At 33.7% G+C, this 24,128-nt stretch overlaps 1 protein-coding gene across 2 annotated transcripts in view; it reads left to right on the top strand.

Annotated features, from left to right (window-relative positions):
* Nucleotides 1–154: 154 nt before the first annotated feature.
* glra3 (glycine receptor, alpha 3) overlaps nucleotides 155–24,128 on the top strand; it is a 105,987-nt gene continuing 82,013 nt past the window's right edge. Inside the window, exon 1 of one of the 2 annotated variants that reach the window (XM_021477569.3) lies at nucleotides 155–556. In XM_021477569.3, coding sequence (XP_021333244.1) covers nucleotides 486–556 — 71 coding nt within the window. In that variant the 5' untranslated portion in view covers nucleotides 155–485. 2 annotated transcript variants of the gene reach the window in all.

Raw genomic sequence — 24,128 nt, 5'->3', positions numbered from 1 at the left:
CATTATATAATATTATAATACGACCTCATGTTATATTCAATAGTACATGTTACTAATCACGTGAGCAGCTCTGAAACTAAAATAGGCTGGCACGAGCAAAGTGAAGTATCTACATTCAGTTCTCTATAATTGCAAGTATAAGCGCCTCACATGCACGAGTACAGCGCGAGTGGAGAAGCGCACTGTCAGTCAAGCGCGCGGCGCGCACGGGGCGGTCTTTGCTTAGAAATGTCTGAATATGTCAAGAATCACTTCAGCTCTCTCACGCTTTCAAACAGCGCTCCATCACTACGAGGGAAGACTATCGTATGCGTTTCTTTAGCTTCGTAAGATTATGAGGGATTTCTCCGCGACTGGCGTGCGCAGCGAGCCTACAGTGCACAGGAGTGAAGCGCTGTCCGGGGTCCTGAAGTCAAGAAGCCGGAGGTGCTGAAGAGCGCGGGCGATCACGGAGGACTGCATGTCTGTGCCAATCCAGTCTTGAGATGACTCGGAAAAGACTGCGCTCTGTGGCTGCTTGGGGATTCATTGCGTGGGAAATAGGGATTCTGTTGAGGTAAGTGCGAATGTTTTCTCTGGTGGAGGAGAGAGTAAAAATAGGAGCGTAAATTTAGTTTTTTTTTTCTCCTCATTTGTGTTTTGGGATTAGTATCATACAAATCCTCCCTATTTAGCGGATTGTCGCGCAAATGTGAAGGTTTAAACGCATCAAAATTTGCACTTTCGGCTTTACTCAACAAAGATGAGGATTTTCATTGAACTGATGCTTTTTTTTTCTTTGAGTCCCTGTCAGAGAGAGTCATAGCCTATAAACCCTGTAGCTTTGTGTGGATCGATTTTCTCATTATAATTGATCAGCACAGACAGATGTGCGGTTATCAAAGAATCTGAATCACAAATCACCATGCTTATTGAAAACACAGAAAAAGTTATTTATTTTTTTATTTTTAACAGCTTGTTCTTAGAGTAACAGGTGATTTCTTGGCATTTTCACATTGAGCGTCTTACAGCGCAGGGATGAGTGACATTTTTAATTCTTGTAAATGGATTTTTTTTAAATAATTTGTGGTAATTTGTATAATGATATTTAGGAAACGTATTAATGATGCTTTTGTGTCCAAGTGTTAGAAATTTTAATGATGATAATGATAATGATAATGATAATAATAATAATAATAATAATAATAGAAATAAAAATAAAAATAAAAATAAAAATAAAACTGGTAGCCAAAAAGTACCATCTTCGGCATATACAAATAAAATCAGCAAGTAATAAATTGATAATTAGGTACAACTGAAGAAGCACTGATAACGTTTTAGATCAGAACAGAAGTTTTTAATCTTGTAGATGCAACAAAGCCCCAAAAATTGCCATTCCCATGCAAGGGAGCCACATTCTAATAAGTAAAATACATTTTTATTTCTTGTATAAAAACTTATAAATATTATTTGGTATATCACTTGAAAAAAAAATTTTTTCTATAATTAATTTAGATTATAACATATTCCTGACTTATAAAAGCATGACATAGTTGAATATTTACATATTTGATTACTTACATTTATTTGAACCTAAACTGCATTTATTTATTAAATCAGGTTGAGATTTTTAATTTGAATATTATTTAATCATATTTTGGCTATTTTTATAAAATTATTTTAATAAAATTATTTATTTTATCTGCTTTTTATTAAATTATTAATTTATTTGCTTACTTGATACCAAAATGTGTTTATATATATATATATATATATATATATATATATATATATATATATATATATATATATATATATATATATATATATAGAAGTTTCTGGATTTTAAGTATTATGTTTCACTTTTTTCCCCCCAAACATTTCACGCATCCTCAGCACTCGCCTGCAGACCCCAATTGTTTAAGATAATTTACTCATTAATATTAAGTAGAATAGTATTTATAGTATTTTTGGGTATCAGAAACTAGAATAGGATCATGAATGTGCCTTTAAAAATACTCCTGATATTACACTGCAAAACTTTACCTCCTTATCAACCTAAAGCAATATTCATCGAAGCATTCTGTACATCTCTTTTTCAGTTTCAGTGATTTCTCTCTAAAACTTTTTCCATCCCTTTTTGAGTCTGATCTTGCAAGTGACACTCCGAAATCTGAAATTGGCAGAGGCGAGAGTTCTGGGTCCCTTTGAACTGTACAGAGTCTTCACAATTCTTTTGGCTGATGATGCTATGAATTTTTAATGTTTCATTTGTCGACGATCCTCGGGCCCACGCAAGCGTAGCGCCTTGCATTATTGATACGCTGGCACTTGCAGCGTCTGTGTCGCCTTTGTATTGGCTGCCATTCGCTGTGCCCTGAGGGAGAGTTTCTTCTACCTAAAGCCATTTCAGAGGAAGTTGTTTTCAAAGAAAAGCTGGATACACTTCATCCCGCAACTCACAATTAATTACAGTCCATGGGACACGTTCCTCCCTGCTGCCATGTTTCACTTTAGTAAGAGTTATTTTGAGAAATACTATGATTTTTATTTTTATTTTATTTTTTTGTATAGTGGATAGTTTCAAAGGAGGTGGAAAGGAAAGGATCTCTTATTTTCCATCCAAGGGTAGCTGAGCTTTACTCTACAACAGGTGCATTGTCAGCATAGAATGTGTTGAAAGGTTGTGGACGAGTTTCATCTCAATGTGTTTTTGTCTGGATGAAGGATGAAGCAGGATGAAGCTTCTACCTGAGACTTTTCACAGCTGTGTTCATTTTCTCAACTGATAGACTTCGTTTCAGTTTTATTATGTGTTAACAGTGGTGATTGAATGAACAATGTCTTAGTGGAATGCGTCAGTTTTCCTTGATGATTTCAAACTATGTTTTCATAAGAGTAGGAATAAAATAATAAAAATAATAGGAAGAAAATAAAAATATAAAAAATGAAAAAATGTTGTGCCTTATAGTTTCCCACCAGTGATGATATACAGCCATAACACACTGCTACAAGTGTGATATTGTGTTTACACAACAGTTCAACAGCATAATATTTAAAAAAGAAAATCAAACACGGAAACTCTAAAAATCCTTTTGTATGAGGAACTACTTTCTTCGCCATTCATTCACACCTGCAGCTGACGTCAGAACAGCAGAGACCATTGCTACTTTACCACTGTCACTTTAGAGCTAGTATTTGAATGATTCTCTAGCGTAAAAGCTAAAGTGATGACAAAACAGGTGATTTTGCTTATATTTTAGCATTATAAGACTGAACGGCATGAAACGCCATCAGTCTAAAGACATTTCCCTGTATTTTTCTTTTGCAATCAGGAGATCACAATAATTAACCCTAAAAAACCCAAAGCAACACTACCAGACTGCTGTATAAATACAACAATACAACAAACAAAAGAAAGAGATGCACTTAGAAAGTCACTTATATGTTTAATAATGATTTGATCAGCTGTAGTATGAAATTACACTGATTTATTTCTCCTCTAAGAGCTTATAATGCGGTCTCTGTCTTTACCTTGTGGGGAACGTCAACAGTTTTTGCTCTGCTTGATATGACAGGCTGATGGATGCAGTTGCGCTGTATCTCCAAAGTGATATTTAAAACAGGCACTATCCTTATAAATAAACTGCATAGTTGCAATCTAAACAACTACATTCTCACCAAAAAAGCCCTAAAAGTACAGTATGTTGTCCAACAGCAATATTTGTCAAACTAGTGCGTTTATTAATCTGCTCTATGTGGGTGTAGTAATACAGAAGGTTGAAGAGGCTGTTTAACAATTAGGCTGATTAACATAATATATATATGTGTGTGTGTGTGTGTGTGTGTGTGTGTGTATGTAAAATTGTTAATCAGATGACTTTTATTTACATTTATTTATTTATATTCATACAATTTTTAAATATACATAAAAACGATTTTATTTATTCATTTTCAGAATATACTGTACCATTTTAAGATACATTAGATCATAAAACCAAAGACATAATGTTTTAGAATAGACCAAAAATATACAATTATTTAAAAATCTTTGACCTGATGGTTAAAAGAATGTAAAAAAAAAAGTATTTAAGTTGATAACTGAGTGCGTAGCAAGGCTTATTATTAATCAAATTTTAAGTTTTACAGTAATAAATGTACAAAATGGCTTAATAGATCATGATCTTTACCTAATATTCTAATGATTTTTAGCATAAATGAAAAATCTATAAAACGTATTTTTGGCTATTTCTACAATACACTCATGCAACATAAAACATACTGTAAGGCAATTTAACTGACGCTGCAAGGAACTAATCTAACTAATGCTGCTGTACACATAATAAGAGTGACACATATTAAACATGATTAGAATTCAAAATGATGAAACCTTCTAAATAAATAAAATGTGGGGAACATGTTCACAATCCCAAAGCCCATTAGCATACGGTATGCTTAAATGCATCACAATGTAAATCTAAAGTACTCACTACATTGCCATAGATGACAACACACGTCACAGTCAACAACCACAGTCTAACCTCAAACAAACAGCCCTAGAACACACACATGCAAGCCTGTGCACACACAAGCAAAGAGAGAGAGAGAGAGAGAGAGAGAGAGAGAGAGAGTACAGACATTACAGCTGTCAGTCAGTGTTTCCACAGTAAAGATAATGAAATATGGCATCGTAAAGTGTTGTGTTCCGACATTACACAACTCAAAACAAGCAAGTTTACATGCTTCTGCTCCATATTACCCTGCTAAAAAAAGAAATCATGACAGATGTTTTAATGGTTTCCAATACAGATACCACTGAAAACATTACATGCCATCAAACTTGAACCACAAAAAGCAGTTCATTTAATGGTTTTTAATATATTCTAATATACTGTTTTCAACATGACACTAACACAAGGAAACAAATACCACCAGAGACCCAATGCATCATTAAAGTTTCCATTAAAACCAATACAAAATATCTGATGGTTTCTATTTTTTTCGCAGGGTATAGGCAGTCATTATAGTATATGCCTCTGGGTTGACATGGATTTGAATGTGTTGTTTTCGTCAAGAACATAAAGATCTAAATTGGCTGTTTAGTGCCTTGGAGTGTTTCTGCCGCATGCTGTTTTTGTTGGTCATTGAATATTGTCACAGTTTCTAACTTGTTGGTGGCGTCATGGATGACTAATCCCATTTCTCAATAGCTTTAGGAACCTAAACAAGGGTGAGGGGGGTGTTAGGTGTCATGCGGGGAAGTTGTCACAAAAGCTAGATTTCAGAAACGATAAGGTTTTGCATTAAAAGGTCAATTATACACATGCTTGTTAGGGAAATGTTGGTTGTAATCAATCTGATTAATGCTAAATAATGTGATAAATATTGTGCTTTTTAACAGTTGGGTAAACAAATGAAAACACACTGGCATACATTTAGCCAATAGTCTATATAACTAACTTATTTATATGAATGCAGAAGTTATAACATGTCATACTGGCAGCATTTTAATTAAGGTTGAAGTTCATGTGTTTTATTTAATTCATGAAAGGCATATTAGAAGTTTTTGAGGGGCATGTTATCAAAAAATAAATAAAACTTAATTTTGACTATGATAAAGGTAAAGATGTGTTATTGAAAGGCCAAATTTTAAATAAATGTTTCGTAGAAAATCAGGTTTACATAAACCATAAGAAACCATTCAAACTTTAATTTCATCCCTTCTTCATTCAAATGATTGTTTCATTTACTGTATGGGTTTATTAGAAGCTCATCAGTTTATCTGTCCAAGTCAGGACTGTTTTATCATTTTAGGCACTGCTGGAGTAACTGGAGCGCTGAATGAGCTGGAAACAAACCCAAAATCACAGGATCATATGTGCTGGTATTGGCTTGTTTTAAATAGGAGCAACATATCCGAAATGGAGTTTTGATTAACCAGCTCAAGTTGATTGCCAGCTCAAGTTGCAAAATGTTTCATGTACAGTGTAAAAAACAGTGCAATCAAATGTTTCATTGACAAATTGAACATTAATCCAGGCTATTTGCTTAAGGCAGTGGATCGCAGGTTTAAAAAAAAAAATAAATAAATAAATAAAAAACTAACATTTAATTTCTTGCACATATTAATCATATCTCTTCATACAATCTACCATTGTATTGCTTTAGGGTTTCAGGTTCAAGTAAAAATCTTCTATTGGCAAAAAGTCAAGTTTCCAGCATTTTGCATGCACTGAGATGATTAGTAAACTTTCATTTTTGAGCTGAACAATCACTTTAAGGAATTTACTGTAAATAAATGTGATTCTCCCAGAATCAAATGTTCTTATTGCAATTAATTGCTAAAGCATTTATTACGGTACTGTATTATCATGAAATCCCTGCTAAAAATATTACTTTAAGGGGTATTTAAAAAAAAAGAAAAAAAAAAGATATATATATATACATAACTACTTTATGTCCAGAGGAAATAAATGTTTTAAGAAAATTAGATTGCAAAAAGATAAAGAAATACAAAAGGTAACAAATCTCATTTGTAAACATTAGTTCATGCAATCATCAGCAGGGAAGAAAAGCCATATTATCACCTGTTAAAGTTAATAAAAAAAATACAACTGAAATGTATGCTTATAACCCCATTTCATAAAACGACTGTTGATATTAAAGCATTAATTAAGAAATGAACATAACTTAAGATTAACGAAATCTTTTTCCAGTTGTCGTTAATTTGACTTTAGTTAATTGAACTGATGCTAGCAAATGGAGTCTATACGAAAACAACAAAATATCCAAAAAAACAAACAGAATTTCCAGGTGTATGCCAGATTATGTGAAAATATGGTAACACTTTACTTGAAAGGGTGTTCATGGGGCTGTCATTAAACCTTTAAAATAATAATCTATTTATGTCAAGTTGTTTTAACAAACAATGTCATCTTTACATTTAAACTGTCATAACTGAGCAAATGCCACTTATTAATAGTTGTCATAAGCATGCATGAAATCTCATTCACATATATGTCATGATTATAAAGGTTTCATGGCAGTCTTATGAAGTGCTACCGAAAATATTAATGTTTGAAAATATATCACCTATTAAGTCTTCATCATTTAGTGCTGGGATGTAAAGAACCTGCTGCCTGAGGTAGTTAAAATGTACTCTAAAAGTTGTCCCCAATATCAATATTCTGCATATTCATTATTGCAATATATTAAATTAAATATATGCATATAAACTACTGTATATGCCATATCTAAACATATGGTATATACAGTATATATATATATATATATATATATATATATATATATATATATATATATATATATATATATATATATATATATATATATATATATACTGTATATACCATATGTTATATATAAATACTATACTATATATATACTAGACTGAAAAGTGTGACATCTAGTTCCAATTTTCAATACTTGTTCATAAATAAACTTTTTTGTTTTTTTTATTGGGAAAGAGAGAATACTTAATCATAACTCAATACAGAGACACTGGCAGAAGTAATTAGGGTTAGGACTGACAATTTGGAGTAATCTGCATTGACAGTTCACAAAAGCTGACTGTTGAAAGACTCAAATGTGTGTTATTATTAAAACTGACATTTCCATCACAGGTTCATGACGGGTTTAATTATATAGAGCCATGAAACAGAATAAAAAAAATTCTGTAGTATATCTCGGATTTTATTCATAATAGAGAACTAGCATGCGTAATGAATTTGAGATGGACAGGGACGATCTCATTGTCAGCTCTCTCTATTTTATTAAAGACATTTCATGGCAGCAGTTCTGCCAACTCAGTTCTGCCAACTTGACTAGACAAGGACAGACTAATATCAGCACTGTACCAAAGACAGCATAGGTCACTGTACGTCAGTGTCATCTGCTTTAACAGAAAGACATGGCTCTGTTGAGTCCCTCCAAAAATAACCAGTCATATGTCATTGTTTTAAAGTGAGATTTGCGTAGATACACCTTTAATATTCTGCCACTGCCGATGGAATAAAAACACCTATTTGATTGCTTCATTTACACTGAGGGTGAGAAAACGAACTTCTAACAACAGCTATGTTTCCATCCACCTATATTTATGCGCATTTTGCATGCGCATAAATTTTGAAAATGCTAATAAAAACGCATGCGCATAACCGAGTAGGATAAACTTTTTATTCAATAAGAAAAGATGTGCATAAACTACGATGTAGACACTTTTACTGCACAAATTTCAGTATGCATATTAAAAAAGGTCACATTTAGTAATAAGAGATCATGTGATGATGAAAATGTGTGTAAATGGACAAACCAGCAAGCTATGCACACTGTACACCATCTGAACTGTTGTTTTGGTCATTCTAAAATACCTTTCCGTTTAAGTATTAGTGTTATTATATCAATAATGACCTCCAGAATCAAGAGTGTCTGTGCTCCGCATCTGACACCTTCAAACGCCACTGCGTGTTCACTGCATGCTAGGATTGCCTTCTAAGGCATTTATAAAAGTCATTAATTAGATGAAAAATAGATTGACACAGTTTCTCCTACTGCAGCAAATTCCCTTTTTACAGTTGATATTTGGCGCCAGGTAATCAGGAAGTGATGATTTTGTTCGCTTTGACTCATTGAATGGAAACGCTGCTGTATTTGCACGTCTTTTATGCGATAATCTAGTTTTGGGCATAAAGTTCATTCACATTTTTGGATGGAAACATAGCTACATATAATCTATCTCGACTATTGTTATCATAATTTGTGCAGAAGTAATAGTAATTATTTAGTTAAGTCATGTGACACAGTGTTCAAATGAACTCCAGACGGACCTGAAGATTGCCACCCTGATGAAAATAATGATGATTTAAAAATAATACTCATGTTAATAAAGGATTTAATTTTTTTTTTTTTTTGCTTAATTTCTGAGTGACTTGGATGATTTTGGTGTTTATCTTATGAATTGTTTATCCAAAGAGCACGGACACATTAATTACCCCTGAAGCACTTTTTGTTTGACTTTGAAATCAACAAACAGAAATTGTTGGTGTTTTAGAGCCAGTAGAGTTCATTTCAGCTGGAAACAGCACAGAATTGAATGCACACCCTTAAAAAATCATAATGGAATGCATGATTCCATGAAGAATATTTACCACTGAGAGGCTTATTCATGCCTTCATCACATCTCGTCTTGATTTTTATAATTCTCTTTTTGGGGGGTAACCAGCAAGTTCTCTTAGGAGGTTGCAGTACATTCAAATTTCAGCTGCACGTGCTTTGACACATCTTCATGCCATCACATTATTCTAGTCCTTCAACAACTTCATTGGCTCCCTGTTCAGGCATGTATTGATTTTAAGACTCTGATTTTAACCTACAAAGCAGTACATGAGTTAGCTCCAAATTACATTTGTGACCTGGTAACTTTTCCGACTCCTACTCATCATCTTCGTTCTGCATCTGGACTCACTTTTTATCAGCCGCGCTGTTTACTAAAAACCATGGGAGGTAGGGCTTTTTCTTATACTTTGCACCAAAATTATGGAATGCATTACCCATAATCATCGGGAATACAATTTCTTTGGATAGTTTTAAGAAGCTTCTTAAGACCTCTTTTTAGCAAAGCATTTAATTTGTAATCATCACTATCACTTTTATGCAATTTGTAACATTTTGCTTATTTATTGTTCTTTATTGTGTTATTATTGCGATGTGACTTCTGGCTTCTTACTGGGATTTTATGCAAGCTTGTAATCAGTGTTGCCAGATACAGCTGACTTTTTCCAGCACAAAAGCTGTCCAAAACCCACCAAAACACACAAAAAAGCCCAAAATTACTTAATGTTGTGTTGATTACACTACCTATTAGAGTATGATTTACTTTTGAAATGGGGTATACATTTTTCCCATTTGGCATTTTAAATTCTTTTGAAGATAATTTGGTGCTGCTTGTCAATCAGACAACCCTTCTATGTTTGTTTTTGATGTCACTTGAGGAAAAAGAAAAGATGGATAAAAGTGTCATGATAAACCGTAAGTTTACTTGCAGGTGCGTGATGCGTGTACATGCAAAGGAGAGTAAGATTGGTCCAGGAGTCAGATTTTGATACCACTTTCCTTCACCTACTCTTGTTTGTGATATGCACTGGTCACTACTAACTGAATGGAGTAGGAGCACACAGTTTTGTTTTGTTTTGTTAAAGGGCCATGAAACCCCCCTATTTCAGTTCAAGTCTACATCAGAATTTTTAAAAGCAATTGCACCATAATGGGCGAGGAGCACTGTGAGCAGAGGCAAGAGTGGGCGTGACCAGCAGAGCAGGGGAGAGGGAGGGGAGCAAACAACTGTTGTCGGTTGGCTCACTAAATGAGACACAAACCGTGAGGAGACGCACGATTTTATACTTTACAAAGTTAAAATGCAAAGAAATAAACAGTAACTTAATGCCCTGCTACATATGTTATTCGCAATTCCACACACACAACCACAATTTATCTAAAGATAATCGTGTTTATATAGACACTATAAATGAGGACTTCTCCCTCAATCCCCGGGTCTGAATGCAGACTCAGTGCAGCAGGTCTCTTGCCCTGCCTATTTCAACCATTAGCCCTGGTGGTAATCTGGAGGATTTAGGTGAACACATTAGCACGGCGATGTGTCTAAATGTGAATGAACTCAACTGATAAAAGACAAAGTCCGCCACTCTCCAATTCTTGTACTATTCTCCCAACAAAAATGCTTGCTGCACACATACAGCTTTGCTGTATCAGCCCTGACAAGACTGCGGGGAAAAACATGCAACAAACCCAGTGGATCATGAAAACAAACACATACGACCCTTCATGAACGACTAAATACTGCGTGCTGTTTGCAGAGTCAATGAACGTGGTTTCACCCAGTGATCAACATAGGATCTCCTTCGCAAAGCACGTGCAGTCATGAATAATTAAGAAGCGCAATCTTGTCATAGGATAAAAAAAACTGATGCGTCATCACTCCACTTGCAGTTTTGCACCGATTTTGATCCCGCCCATATAATTATTTTAAACCTGGAAGATAAAATTAGCTGAGAAAAGCTCAAAATTATCCAGTTTTCCCCACAATTAAAGCTGACAGGTGCTAACGTTGTATTAAGTGATGCTCAGTAAACACAAATCTATTAAAATTTGAAAAATTTCTTGAACCTTTAAATAAGTTGCACATAAAAGTTACGTTTTAAAACTGCCCAAATTTTGTCAACCCATCTATGCCCTTTTTTTACCTGCACAAATTCAAAACCGTCCAATCTTGCAACACTGCTTGTACATCTTTGCATTTTTTATTTGTTATTGTATATCTTGTAAGGCTTTGAGTTTAGGAAAATTGTATCAAAAATAAAATGTATTATTTACTACTACTAGAAAAGTAGGAGGATTCGTTTTAGAAAGTGAAAGACATTTGTTTGTTTCTGTTTGTTTAGCTTTCTCAATTTCTCCATTTTAAGTATTACTACTGTTTTCTCATGCTTTAGGTATGGAGACTTCCATAGTCATAATGGTTTTATAAGGAACAGTTGTTTTCTGTTTACCCCTACCCCTAAATTCAACCCTCGCAGAAAGTATTCTTCGGTTTTACATTTTCAAAATACTTCACTTCATATGATTTATTAGCCGTTTCCTTATGGGGACCAATACAAATTGTCCCCACAAGGCCAAAATTACAAGAATTAAATACTAGTATTACTATACTTAAGGGGACATTTGATCCCCACAATGTGATGAATATCAGGTGCATGTGCACACACTATGCATAAAAAAATAAATAAATCACTGAGTGTGATAAAACAGTAACAAGGGAGTCTCTTGATAATAGAAGATAATACCAAATGCAATCACACATGAAAAAAGCAAAGCCAGATGTTTGTTCACATTTGCGCTGCTGTGGCTTTCATTGTCACCGTCTGGGCCGTTCAACAGAGCGTAATGTTCCAATAGACGCGAGCAGAGCAGCTCTCCCTTCCAGCACAGTTTCTGTTGTCTGCCAGTTTACCTTTCGCCATGTGCATTAGGACCAACAGGCCAGTCTTACCCCTCCGGCTGGCATTCTTTAACAAACCACTTGGTTTCCAAAAGCACTAATACTCTCTTTTTCTCTGCCTTCAAGGGGTATTCTAGTGCTTTTCTTTGAGCTCGTTTCACTCCTCTGCCTCCTGTGCCAGTTTGCATATTGTAAAAGGCAGATTAGGAAGCTCCTGTTGCATTATTGATAAGATTTTGTCACAAAGCATTGATTGCACTTTGAGTTATTCTGCCAGCCTTGTTTCCCTTGAATACTTTCGTCAGAGCTTTTCTGGAAACCAGAGAAAGACACAGAACAGAGGGACGCATCTGTAAGCTGCTTAGAAATGTTTAAGTTTGCATAAAGCCTTCCTTTAGGAGGAGGCCAAGGAGTGAGGTCCAAGTAAATGTCAGGTTAAAACAGAAAGAGCAAATTGTGACACTAAAATTATAAATAATGTAGCTTTTAATGCACATTACACTAAACCACCAGACACCTAATTCTCAGAAAGACAAAAACAGTCAAAGGTCCTAAGAAGTGCTTTGAAATATGCATTTTTATTCAATTTTTTTTATGTAATCTTAATTTAAACCACAAAAAGAGGGTGAGATATAGTGTAGCCCCTCCTCTTTTTTAAAAACAGCCAATAGCATTTTGTGTTTTTTTTTTTTTTTACAGCTCTGCCAATGAGAGCAGTTGAACTTAAGGGGACGGGGCATGTCAGATACTAGAGAGCATTTGATTGGTTAAGATTTGATGAGAAACTGTAGTTTGAGGTGTCGTGAAAAAAGAATGTTGCTCCATACAGTATAGGCGGTAGTGACAAACTTAAAGCTTTACATGTTTATATCAGTTTTATATCTTCTAAAGGTGAAACCAACATCCAAAAAAAGTATTTTAATTTTATGGGACCTTTAAGACGAGTGATCTTGAATGCATTGCACCAATCTCTCCTGCCTCAGCTGATGGTCATTTGGACACACACACACACACAAGCGCACACATGTACACGCACACACGCACGCACGCACACACACACACACACACACACACACACACACACACACACACACACACACACACACACACACACACACACACACACACACGCGCGCGCGCGCACACACGCAGCTGCGGTTCATTCCCACTGATTACAAGATTATATATACCAGTTTGTGTTCCCCTCTCATTGCCTGTTGTTGTTTTGTTGGTCTCATGATACCTGTGTTTCCTGGTCTGTTTTGCCTTGTCTTAGTTTAGTTTTAGCTTTCATTAAATGTATGTTAAAAGCTGCATTTGAATCTGCAATTCATTTTTCTCCTCTGCACACCAAAAAAACAAAAAGACAAGGGCATTTTTAAGTTCCAGTGATGCTTTAAGTGTAAAAGAGGATCATAAAAATAAATAAATAATCAATTAATTAATTAACATTAAATATTATATACAGTGAGAGTAAAAAGTATTTGATCCCTTGCTGATTTTGTTGGTTTGCCCACTAAGACATGGTCATTCTATACTTTTAATGGTAGATGTATTCTAACACGGAGAGACAGAATATCAAAAAGAAAATCCAGAAAATAACTTTAAAGAAAATATTTTAATTGATTTGTATTTCATTGAGGGAAATAAGTATTTGATCCCTCTAGCCAAAAGCACCTAATACTTGGTGGCACAGCCTTTGTTTGCAAGCAAAGCAGACAGACGTTTGGTGTACTTAACCACAAGGTTAGCACACATATCAGGGGGAATTTTGGCCCACTGTTCTTTGCAGATCCTCTCTAAATCATTAAGGTTGGTGGGCTGTCGCTTGGCAACTCAGACTTTCAGCTCCCTCCATAGATTTTCGATTGGATTGAGGTCCGGAGACTGGCTGGGCCACTCCATGACCTTAATGTGGTTCTTCTTGAGCCACTCCTTTGTTGCCTTTGCTGTATGCTTCGGGTCATTGTCATGTTGGAAGACCCAATCACGGCCCATTTTCAACTTCCTGGCAGAGGGGAGGAGGTTGTCCTTCAGGACTGCACAGTACATGGCTCCATCCATTTTCCCACTGATGCGGTGAAGTAGCCCTGTGCCCTTGGCAGAGAAACACCTCCAAAACATAATGCTTCCACCTCCATGCTTGACGGTGGGTAGAGTGTTTCTGGGGTCATAGGCAGCATTTATCTTCCTCCACACATGACGAGTAGAGTTTAGGCCAAATAGTTCAATTTCGGTCTCGTCTGACCACAGAACCTTCTCCCAATCACTTTGTACATCTTTGAGGTGATCATTTGCATATTTTAGGCAGGCCTTCACATGTGCCTTCTTAAGCAGGGGTACCTTTCGGGCACTGCAGGATTTTAATCCTTTGCGGCCCAAAGTGTTGCCAATTGTTTTCCTGGTGACTGTGGTCCCAGCTGCCTTAAGGTCATTCACTAACTCCTGCTGTGTGGTTGCAGGCCGATTTCTCACAGTCCTCATGATCATTGCCACCCCACGAGGTGAAATCTTCTGTGGAGCACCAGACCAAGGTCTATTGATGGTCAGGTTATACTTCTTAAATTTTCTCACAATTGCACCAATGGTTGTTACTTTAATACCCAGCATCTTGCTAATGTTTTTGTAGCCCATTCCAGATTTGTGCAGGTCAACAATCCTGTCTCTGAGGTCCTGAGAGAGTTCTTTGGTCTTACCCATGTTGGAGGGTTTGGAATCTGTCTGATTGTCTGATTCTGTGAACAGGTGTCTTTCACACAGGTGATTAGTTAGAACAGGTGTCTTCAATTCAGGTAACAAGTTGATTGGGAGTGTCTAACTGGTCTGTGAAACCCGGAACTCCTAATGCATACTAGGGGATCAAATACTTATTAAAAATATTTTCTTTAAAGTTATTTTCTGGATTTTCTTTTTGATATTCTGTATGTCCATGTTAGAATACATCTACCATTAAAAGTACAGAATGATCAGGTCTTTATTAGTGGACAAACCAACAAAAGCAGCAAGGGATCAAATACTTTTTACTCTCACTGTATGTATGTATGTATGTATGTATGTATGTATGTATGTATGTATGTACTGTATGTGTATATATATATATAACATCAGTAATCATTATTATCACCTCTAAGCAGTTATGTCACTTACTAACTGATGAAGCAGTGATGCTGTGATACCAGCATACAGTCAAAAGAGCTGCCAGGATGGAAGCTCTTACCTGAGTTAAGTGTGCAGGTCACGGTAGACACACAGTGGTGGAAATAAGCTGCAAGTGTGACATTTATGTTGCCCTGTGGCAGCGATGCATGAAGCTCACACATCAGTGTCACTGCTGTCATTTACTTCAGATTGAGATTTCCTGTTTTTCTCATGCTCACTAAAGCTGAATAAACTCTGTCAATAAAAACACGTCTTCTCTGACCACTTTAACTTGTTTCCAGTTTCCACTTGGTTTGAAAACACACAGTAACAGACTAAGTAAGGTGTTGTGTACATCTTGTAAGAATGTAAGAAAAAGAAAATAAGGGTGTTAAAGAGATTCACCTAGAAACAACAAACTGTCATTATTTATTTACTTCATTTGTTCCAAACTAGCTTGAGTTTCTTTCTTCTGCTAAACCCAAAGGAAGAGATTTTGTGGTTTCCAACATTCTTCAAAACATTTTCTTTTGTTTACTAAAAAAACAAGATTTGAAACCACTTGAGGGCGATTAAATTAATATCAAGGAGTTTTTAAAGCTGGTGCTGGAGTGATGCAACACGGCTGAAGGCAAATCCACATGCAGTGAATGGTGAATTGTGTATGTATCCTGAGCAGATTAGAGCTTCAACCACTGTGGCAGGCCTGATACACAGTTAAGCCACTATTGTAGCTGCATATTTATTTAGCAGTCATCAGAGCATTTTCATTAGTATATAGGATAATAAAGGCTTGTGCGTGTGGGGAATATTGTTACATTTCTGAACTGTTCATTTTAATCTTTGTTTATCATTTTATTTTATTTTTGTTTGTTTTATTTATTCTATGCAGTTTTTTTAAATTTTATTATTAATTTCATTATAGTTTCGGTTATATGTAATGTAGTACATCAAATTAAACTAAATAAAACAAATAAAAAGTATATCCTTTATGACAAAAAAAGTATGGTTATTTAATAAAGATGGTAATTTACCACAAAATATAAACATTTATTTTATGTTCATACTGTATTATTGATTGTTAAATTTTATCAACCACAGCTGCCGTTTTATATATATATATATATATATATATATATATATATATATATATATATATATATATATATATATATATATATATTTAGGGATGGGAAGATTAACCGATATGTATCAGTACGCGGTCATGCGCGTGCACGATGCGAGTGCATCGGTTGAGCAGCAGAGGATGAATGAAATTTTGGAAGCAAATCGAGATGCATCGGTTTTTGCGAGATGGATCGATTTTTCCGAGATACAGCTTATATTTTTAATATAGAATGTATTTTTTATTTATTAACAAGTGTTGTCAACCTGTTTTTGGCGCATAATTTAATCTACCTACATAAAGTAAGCCTTAGCAACGGATTTGCGGATGTGCACACACTACAACTCAGTGTATCAGGTGTGCGGATGAAGCTAGTGGAGCGCCCTCAGAAAGCGCGAGAAGCAAAACAAACATATTCCCCACTGAGTTTTAAATCTAAAGTATGGCAAGCAACATTATGGATTTAAGGATGGACGACATGACAGGACAGATGCAATTTGCAAAATGTGCCGCGCATCTGTAAAATACGCGGGCAGTACGACTAATCTGATTTCTCACTTGAAGCGGCGCCACGGTGTTGTTGTGAAAGCATCTTCCAGTGTTTCTGCATCCCCGGCTTTCGCACTGCTTCAACCAGTTCCAAAAGTGGTGAGAAAAGCATTGCAAGTTTTTTTCCATGCGCAACAGTTCTGCTCGCTCTACGCCAATAACGAATGCTATTGCATTGTTCATCTGCAAAGATATTCAGCCTAGTGTCACGGAGAACGAAGGTTTTAAACACCTCCTCCTGTTAATTTTTATTTAATTATAATAATAATAACAATAATATTAATAATAATAATGATAAAAATAATTGGGTGTCACGGTGGCACAGTGGGTAGTTTGACCACCTCACAGCAAGAAGATTGCTGGTTTGTTATATTTTTATTAGCCTGTTGTTTACAGTGACAGTGATGTTTCAAAGCAGCATAACACTGCTAGTTTACAACCTTAAGTTTTGAATAATCAGTGGCAAAATATATCTTTGTAAAACTTGTTTTCATAGTTGAAAAGTTAAATCACAATTCTTGTTGTGCAATGCTAAATTTATTTATGTTGAAAGAGTCCAAATATATACATATTTTTTTAATATATATTGCACTTATACATTCTGTTTATCTTGAAAATACTTAAATAATATGTGCTATATGTTCTAAAATGGCCCTCTACTGTAAACTGACACTCTGGCTCTGAGAGAAGAGCCAGTTTGTAAAAAAAAGTCTTGGTTTTGCTTGGTTAATAAATAATCAAACTCATTCAATGGCACAGCATCCTCTTTCACATCATCTCATAAACTTGATCTAATTAGTTAGTGCTGAATTATCGCATCGTATCGTGATATGGGTGTGAATCGTATCGTGTTGCATCGCAATATGTCACAAATGTATCGCTAATATATCGGATCGTATTCTTTCTATCGAGATGCGTATCGGATCGGCATTATAGCTTAGATGCCCAACCCTAATATATATATATATATATATATATATATATATATATATATATATATATATATATATATATATATATATATATATTTATATTTATATATATATATATATATATATATATATATATATATATATATATATATATATATATATATATATATATTTATATATATATATATATATATATATATATATATTTATATATATATATATATATATATATATATATATATATATATATATTTATATATATATATATATATATATATATATATATATATATATATATATATATATATATATATATATATATATATATATATATATATATACATATATATACACACACACACACACACACATATACATACAGATTTTATGGATATTTTTACAGTGTACTTAAACAAAGATTTAATAAAAGCTGTATAATATACTGTACTGCTCATGGTTAATTAATCTTAACTAATGCATTGATGTTAACAAATGACTTTTTTACAACACATACATACTGTACACTGTAAAAAGTGATTAGCCGATTTTACATTAATATATATATATATATATATATTCTGTCCATAAATGATTAGATAAATGAAGCCTGTGCATTATAAAATACAAGTTTGATATATTTTATTCAGTTAAGTGGTAACACTTAAATACTTTTACAATAAGGTTGCATGAGAATGTTAGTTAATGTATTCACTAGCACGAACAAACATTAAACAAAACATTTATTACAGTATTTATTGATATTAGTTAATGTTAATTAATAAAAATACAGTTATTCATTGATAATTCATATTAACTTACAGAACATTAACTAATGATAACAAGGATTAGGTTTGGATTTGCATCAGTAAATGTTAAACTATGATTAATAAATACTTTAAAACTATTGTTCATAATTAGTTCATGTTAGTAAATACATTACCGAATGAAACCTTATTGTAAAATGTGACCAGTTACATGAAAAAAACCAAATAAACATTAGAAATGACATATTTGGGTTCATTAATATATTAACCAGTGCTGAAGAATTTCTCAAGTCTTTAATATTCATACAAACAAAAAAAGTTCTTTATTTACTGTATTTGCACTCATTCAGTCAACACTTTTGTTCCCTGGTGGACATATATATTATGGATTTGTGGGCTTGAGGGTTTATCAGGATACATTTTGCTGAAATTATCTGATCGTTATATGTCTGCGTGGATGTGTATAAAGGATATTACATTACTGTTCATATATAAAGAGAAGATGAAAGGTGTAGATAGCTGTGCTCAGTATCTGAGGCTGCATTGATCCAAGTATTGATGCAGTGCCTCCTCAGTCTATCTTTCTAGCCACAGACAATCAGTCCATTGTTAGTGATGCAAACAGAATATTAAGCACATGTGTGTGTTCAACACAATAGAAGTTCACAATATGATAAAACGCAAGAGCTCAGTTTCACAAGTGAGTGAGCTTCATCCAACAAAATCTCATGGCAATTCACAACCTCAACGTCTCTTTCTCTTTGTTCTCTATACATCTCATGAATCTCATTTGCAGTTTTTTTTTTCAGATATTTAGATTGCGACTTGTAATGTTAGGGCTATGCTACAGCGAATTCGATTTTCCAGCAGTGATATTCATATTGATCTGAGCTGAATCAACTATACTTTATTTAAAAAGTAAAAAAGTACGGAAAAACAAAAAAACAAAAATGCAGCTGTGGTTGGCAGAATATTATTATTAAAATGGCTCAGAAATAAAAAAAAAATTAAAACAAATCAAAATTTTACAGTAAATTACTGTATTTTATTAGGTTTAAACACCATTGTTTAAACGTACTAAAAGCTACATATTGTACTTTTGTTCCAACAGACAAAATTACAACTGAAGCAAGTGACAATAAGAAAGTCAAATAATGAGCAAAAGCAAACAAACAGCTTTTCTACAAGAAGAGAAACTAATACACTGTATAGATCAGGGATCACCAAACTTGTTTCTGGAGGTCCGGTGTCCTGCAGATTTTAGCTCCAATCCTAATCAAATACACCTTAACAAGCTAATCAAGGTCTTACTAGGTATACTTGAGCCACACCAGCAGGTGTGTTGAGGCAAGTTGGAGCTAAACCCTGCAGGGCAATGGACCTCCAGAAATGAGATTGATGACCCCTGGTATAGAAGATGCCCTGATGTCATTCACAGTACTATTAAACATCATAATGGTAAGATACATGAAACAAAAGTAAAGCAATACACATTATTTATTACATTAGATGTAACATAAAAGTCTAATGCATATAACACTAAAAAGAGCAATAGAAATGTCAACAAAAAAAAGAAAAATATTAAGTGTCTTGCAGGGAATTTTGGCATATAAAAGTTATTATTATAACCTCTAAAGATATATTTCTTCCATATTATGGTTATTCGCTGTATATTTTAAAGACACTTATTGTTAATCAGGTTACATATTTAACAGAGCATTTTTACAGTTAAAATCACAGCAATTTTTATAGTGTAGCACAAAACCAGCATTGTGTGAAACTGAATGTGTGCAATCAACTGAACAAAAACTTCATAATGGGCTTTTGATTAATGCCTGTTTTCTTTGTAAAGATATTTGCTTTGTATAAAGTGCTACATAAATAAATGTGACCCGACTTAAGGCAGCTTAGGGCAAAGATCTACAGATTTGGGTCACACTCACATACAGAGTAACTGAGAAATATCACAGATCTGCTCGATGTTGTGACTGTTTATCAGCTTTTCCTCAAACATCTGGCAAAGATAGTTCAGTGTTCTGAAGAATGAGGAAATAAGCATTCAAGTGGATTTTCATAAACTCATTTCGAGAGGAACATGTGATATGATTGTGCACGACTGGCTGCTCATCTGTAATCAGTTACAATCCAATCAGAGTGATCTAAGCTTAGAATAAATGGATTGTTTGTTTTTTCCTTACTGCTCTATCTTCGTTTTGGAAGAATCCAACCTTCCACCATATCTCCTCCTTTTCCTTCCTTTTTTTAAGGAGGGCTCTTGAGACCTACCTGATCTCAGATCCCCTTACATGCTTATAGACCAGGCAGGAACCTTTATGCAATAATTAATGTTGAACTATAATTTACAAGATTATTGATAGATTATTGATATTTAATGTTAGTAAATACATTATCATTAATCAATGCAAAAGTGTTTCTCAAAATAATATATGTTCATTTGGGTCATTATTTGCTTTTTTTGTTTTAAGAAATCAAAAAAAATACTATTATTCAAAAAATATTTGATTAGAAATATGAAAAATCCAGTGATTAAACAGTGGTACGCAGCTTACCCAGAATTATTCTCTAGTTATTAATCTTTATTAAACTTAAAACAATTTTAAAATTAAAATAACTGAAATATATATAAAAAAAACTTAAACTGAAATATATTATATGTCAAACACTTTTACTTAAATATTTAATTTTTATTAAAATAAATATTTCTTATTTAGCATAAATGTTTAATTAGACAAACAAAAATTAAACATTCATTCATTTTCTTGTCTGCTTAGTCCAACTTATCCAGCAAGTTTTTATGTGGCGGATGTCCTTCCAGCCACAACCCATCTCTGGGAAACATCCACACACACATTAACACACACTCATACACTACAGACAATTTAGCCAACCCAATTCACCTGTACTGCATATTTTTGGACTGTGGGGGAAACTAGAGCACCCAGAGAAAACCCACACGAGTGCAGGGAGAACATGCAAACTCCACACAGTAACGCCAACTGAGCCGAGGCTCGAAACAGCGACCCAGCGACCTTCTTGCTGTGAAGCGACTACTGCACCACTGCTTCGCCAAAATTAAACAAATGAACAAAAAATAAATAAACTAACAAATACACATACATACCTGAATATACATGTATACTGTTCAGTGTTTAGTAAATTGATTAAAACATCTGTCATAAGAGCAAAACACATATTTAGGAATCTGTCAAAAACTTGTTTAAAGTCAAATTTGTATTTCCATTTATTAGGCAATTAACAAACAACGACAACAAAAATAATAATAATTTGTGACTTCTCTGAGAAGTGTGAAATTAATCAAAGGTAAAATGCATTATTAAAACTTATTTATCTTTTAAATTTAAGAACTAAAATAAAATACTCTGATTCATGGCAATTAAAATGGAAAACTACACAAATGAACTCAAATGGTTGATATGTCGGTTTATGGTTAAAAAAAAAAAAACTATGAAAAAGAAGAAAATGTGTAAGAGCAATTTATTGATATACATTCATATATGAGCATATAATAATCTGGACTGGATGGTTTAAAAGGGGCAAAGTAAACTATATAAAAAGCATGTTTAAAAGCACAGAAAGCCTTCGGTGTGGACTCTACTCATTGGCATGAGTTTGTTGCATCAATTGGCAGTAGAGAAAGATCATTCTGTCACATAATCAGACATGTAGCATTTGGATTTGGACTGATATATTCCAGTATATCTCTCCTGAGCAGCTCCCGCAGGACAAACACGCAAGGGAGCTTTCACACCTGTTTAGCGCTAAAACCAGGATTTTTCGTCTTTCAGTAAAGCCTGACTCCACAGGGTGGCTCCGGCAAAAATAGGACAGTCTTCTAAATTTGGCAGCTGCTTTGAAACTCGCACGCTGAGCTAACTACACTAAATATATGATTATTAAGAAACATATATATATATATATATATATATATATATATATATATATATATATATATATATATATATATATATATATATATATCACCTCAAAACATTAAGAGGTTTTGGATGAGCAAACCATACTATTTAAGTGCAGTAGATTGGCTTAAACAAAATAAAATATTAATTCATTCATTAAATACAAGACTGTGCACTTGTTTATACAACTAGGGTAATACTATTAATTTTAAACAACAGCATTACATTAATTGTTTAGTTACAGTACATTAAAATAGAGATTTAATTCTCTATTGTATTTAATAAATAAGACATATTAAAGATTTCTATTCTAATTACTTTACCATGATGACTACATAATCTTTTACTAGTTATTTTTCAAGATACTATTTACAATTTAATGGCACTACTTGGTTAATTTGGTTAAATTATATAAGTTAAATTAAGCTCTTAGGTATGTGTCCTGTGATACACGTTTCAACTAAAAATATCGAAGTTGTGTAAAACAAAATAAAATGCATTGGTTGTTTCAACTATTTATTTATTTTTTTTTTTGTTAACAAATTTTGTGAGGTTATGTGTACATGAGATGTTATTTTCATACATACCAAAATCATTAACCCTTTTAGAACAGCTGGTATCTGAACATCTGTTTCTAAGAAAACCGAACAAGGCTTTTTTTGCAGCATGTAATAAACATTTCACTTTGAAACTGCCACAGAATATGCAATAAGCACCAATAACAGAACTGGAATGACAATTGTTTCTCTTCGGTAGGCACACACAGAATCTATGATTTTTAGCCTGTCATTAAGTCTATGTAATTACTTGTGTAAATGTGTGTAAATTTAAATTGATTGAGTTTTTTAATTAATTTCAGTAGCATTATTGATTAATATGAAAATGTTCTTATGGTTTATTTACAATACAGTTTGTAAAGTAATATTTTCTGTCCTTTAGTAAATAAAAGATTTAACAAATTTGCTTTACCAAATCTCTAGATGGAATTGAATTTTAAACAATAAACAAAAGTTTAAAAAAGTATTATTTTTTATATCATATATTCAGTTTTTAGTTGTGATACTCCTAAAATCCTTCCACATAAATCCAGATTTTTTTATTTTTTACAAAATTGTGAGCAGAAAAAGGAAAAAATGTCAGATTCTTCAAAGCAGATTCTGTCTGGCTCTACTCAGGGATGTCTGCAAAAAAATATATAGCTCCTCACTAGCTGTTTCAATCCAAAGATGTGAATTTAATTTATGCATAAAACAGGAACATTGCATAAAAAAAATTGCAAATAAAGCAGCTCTTCTATCTAACAAGTCAAAGATACCAAAATCGTCAGTTGCTAATGAACTGACGGCAAATATTAAAAGTAAAAACAGAATTTGCTGCGGTAGAATTGAGAAGCTGCATGAATCTTTTCCTTATTTCAATTACTTGTGCCAAAAGACAAATGCTGGCATGCAATGAACGTGTAGTGGCATTTGAAGGTGAGAGACGCAGAGCACAGACTCTCATGACAGTTCTGAAGGTAATTAATAAAATAATAACACTAATATTAAAAGGGTTAAGGCATTTTTGAACAACCAAAACATAATTTCAAATGTTTTACAGTGTGCTCAGCTTGCTGGTCTGTCCATTCATACACTTTATCATCACATGATC

Source organism: Danio rerio, chromosome 1 (genome assembly GCF_049306965.1).
Source record: "Danio rerio strain Tuebingen ecotype United States chromosome 1, GRCz12tu, whole genome shotgun sequence".
NCBI lineage: Eukaryota > Metazoa > Chordata > Actinopteri > Cypriniformes > Danionidae > Danio > Danio rerio.
The sequence above is the reverse complement of the archived record's forward strand: the minus strand, read 5'-3'. Positions and strand labels throughout refer to the sequence as shown.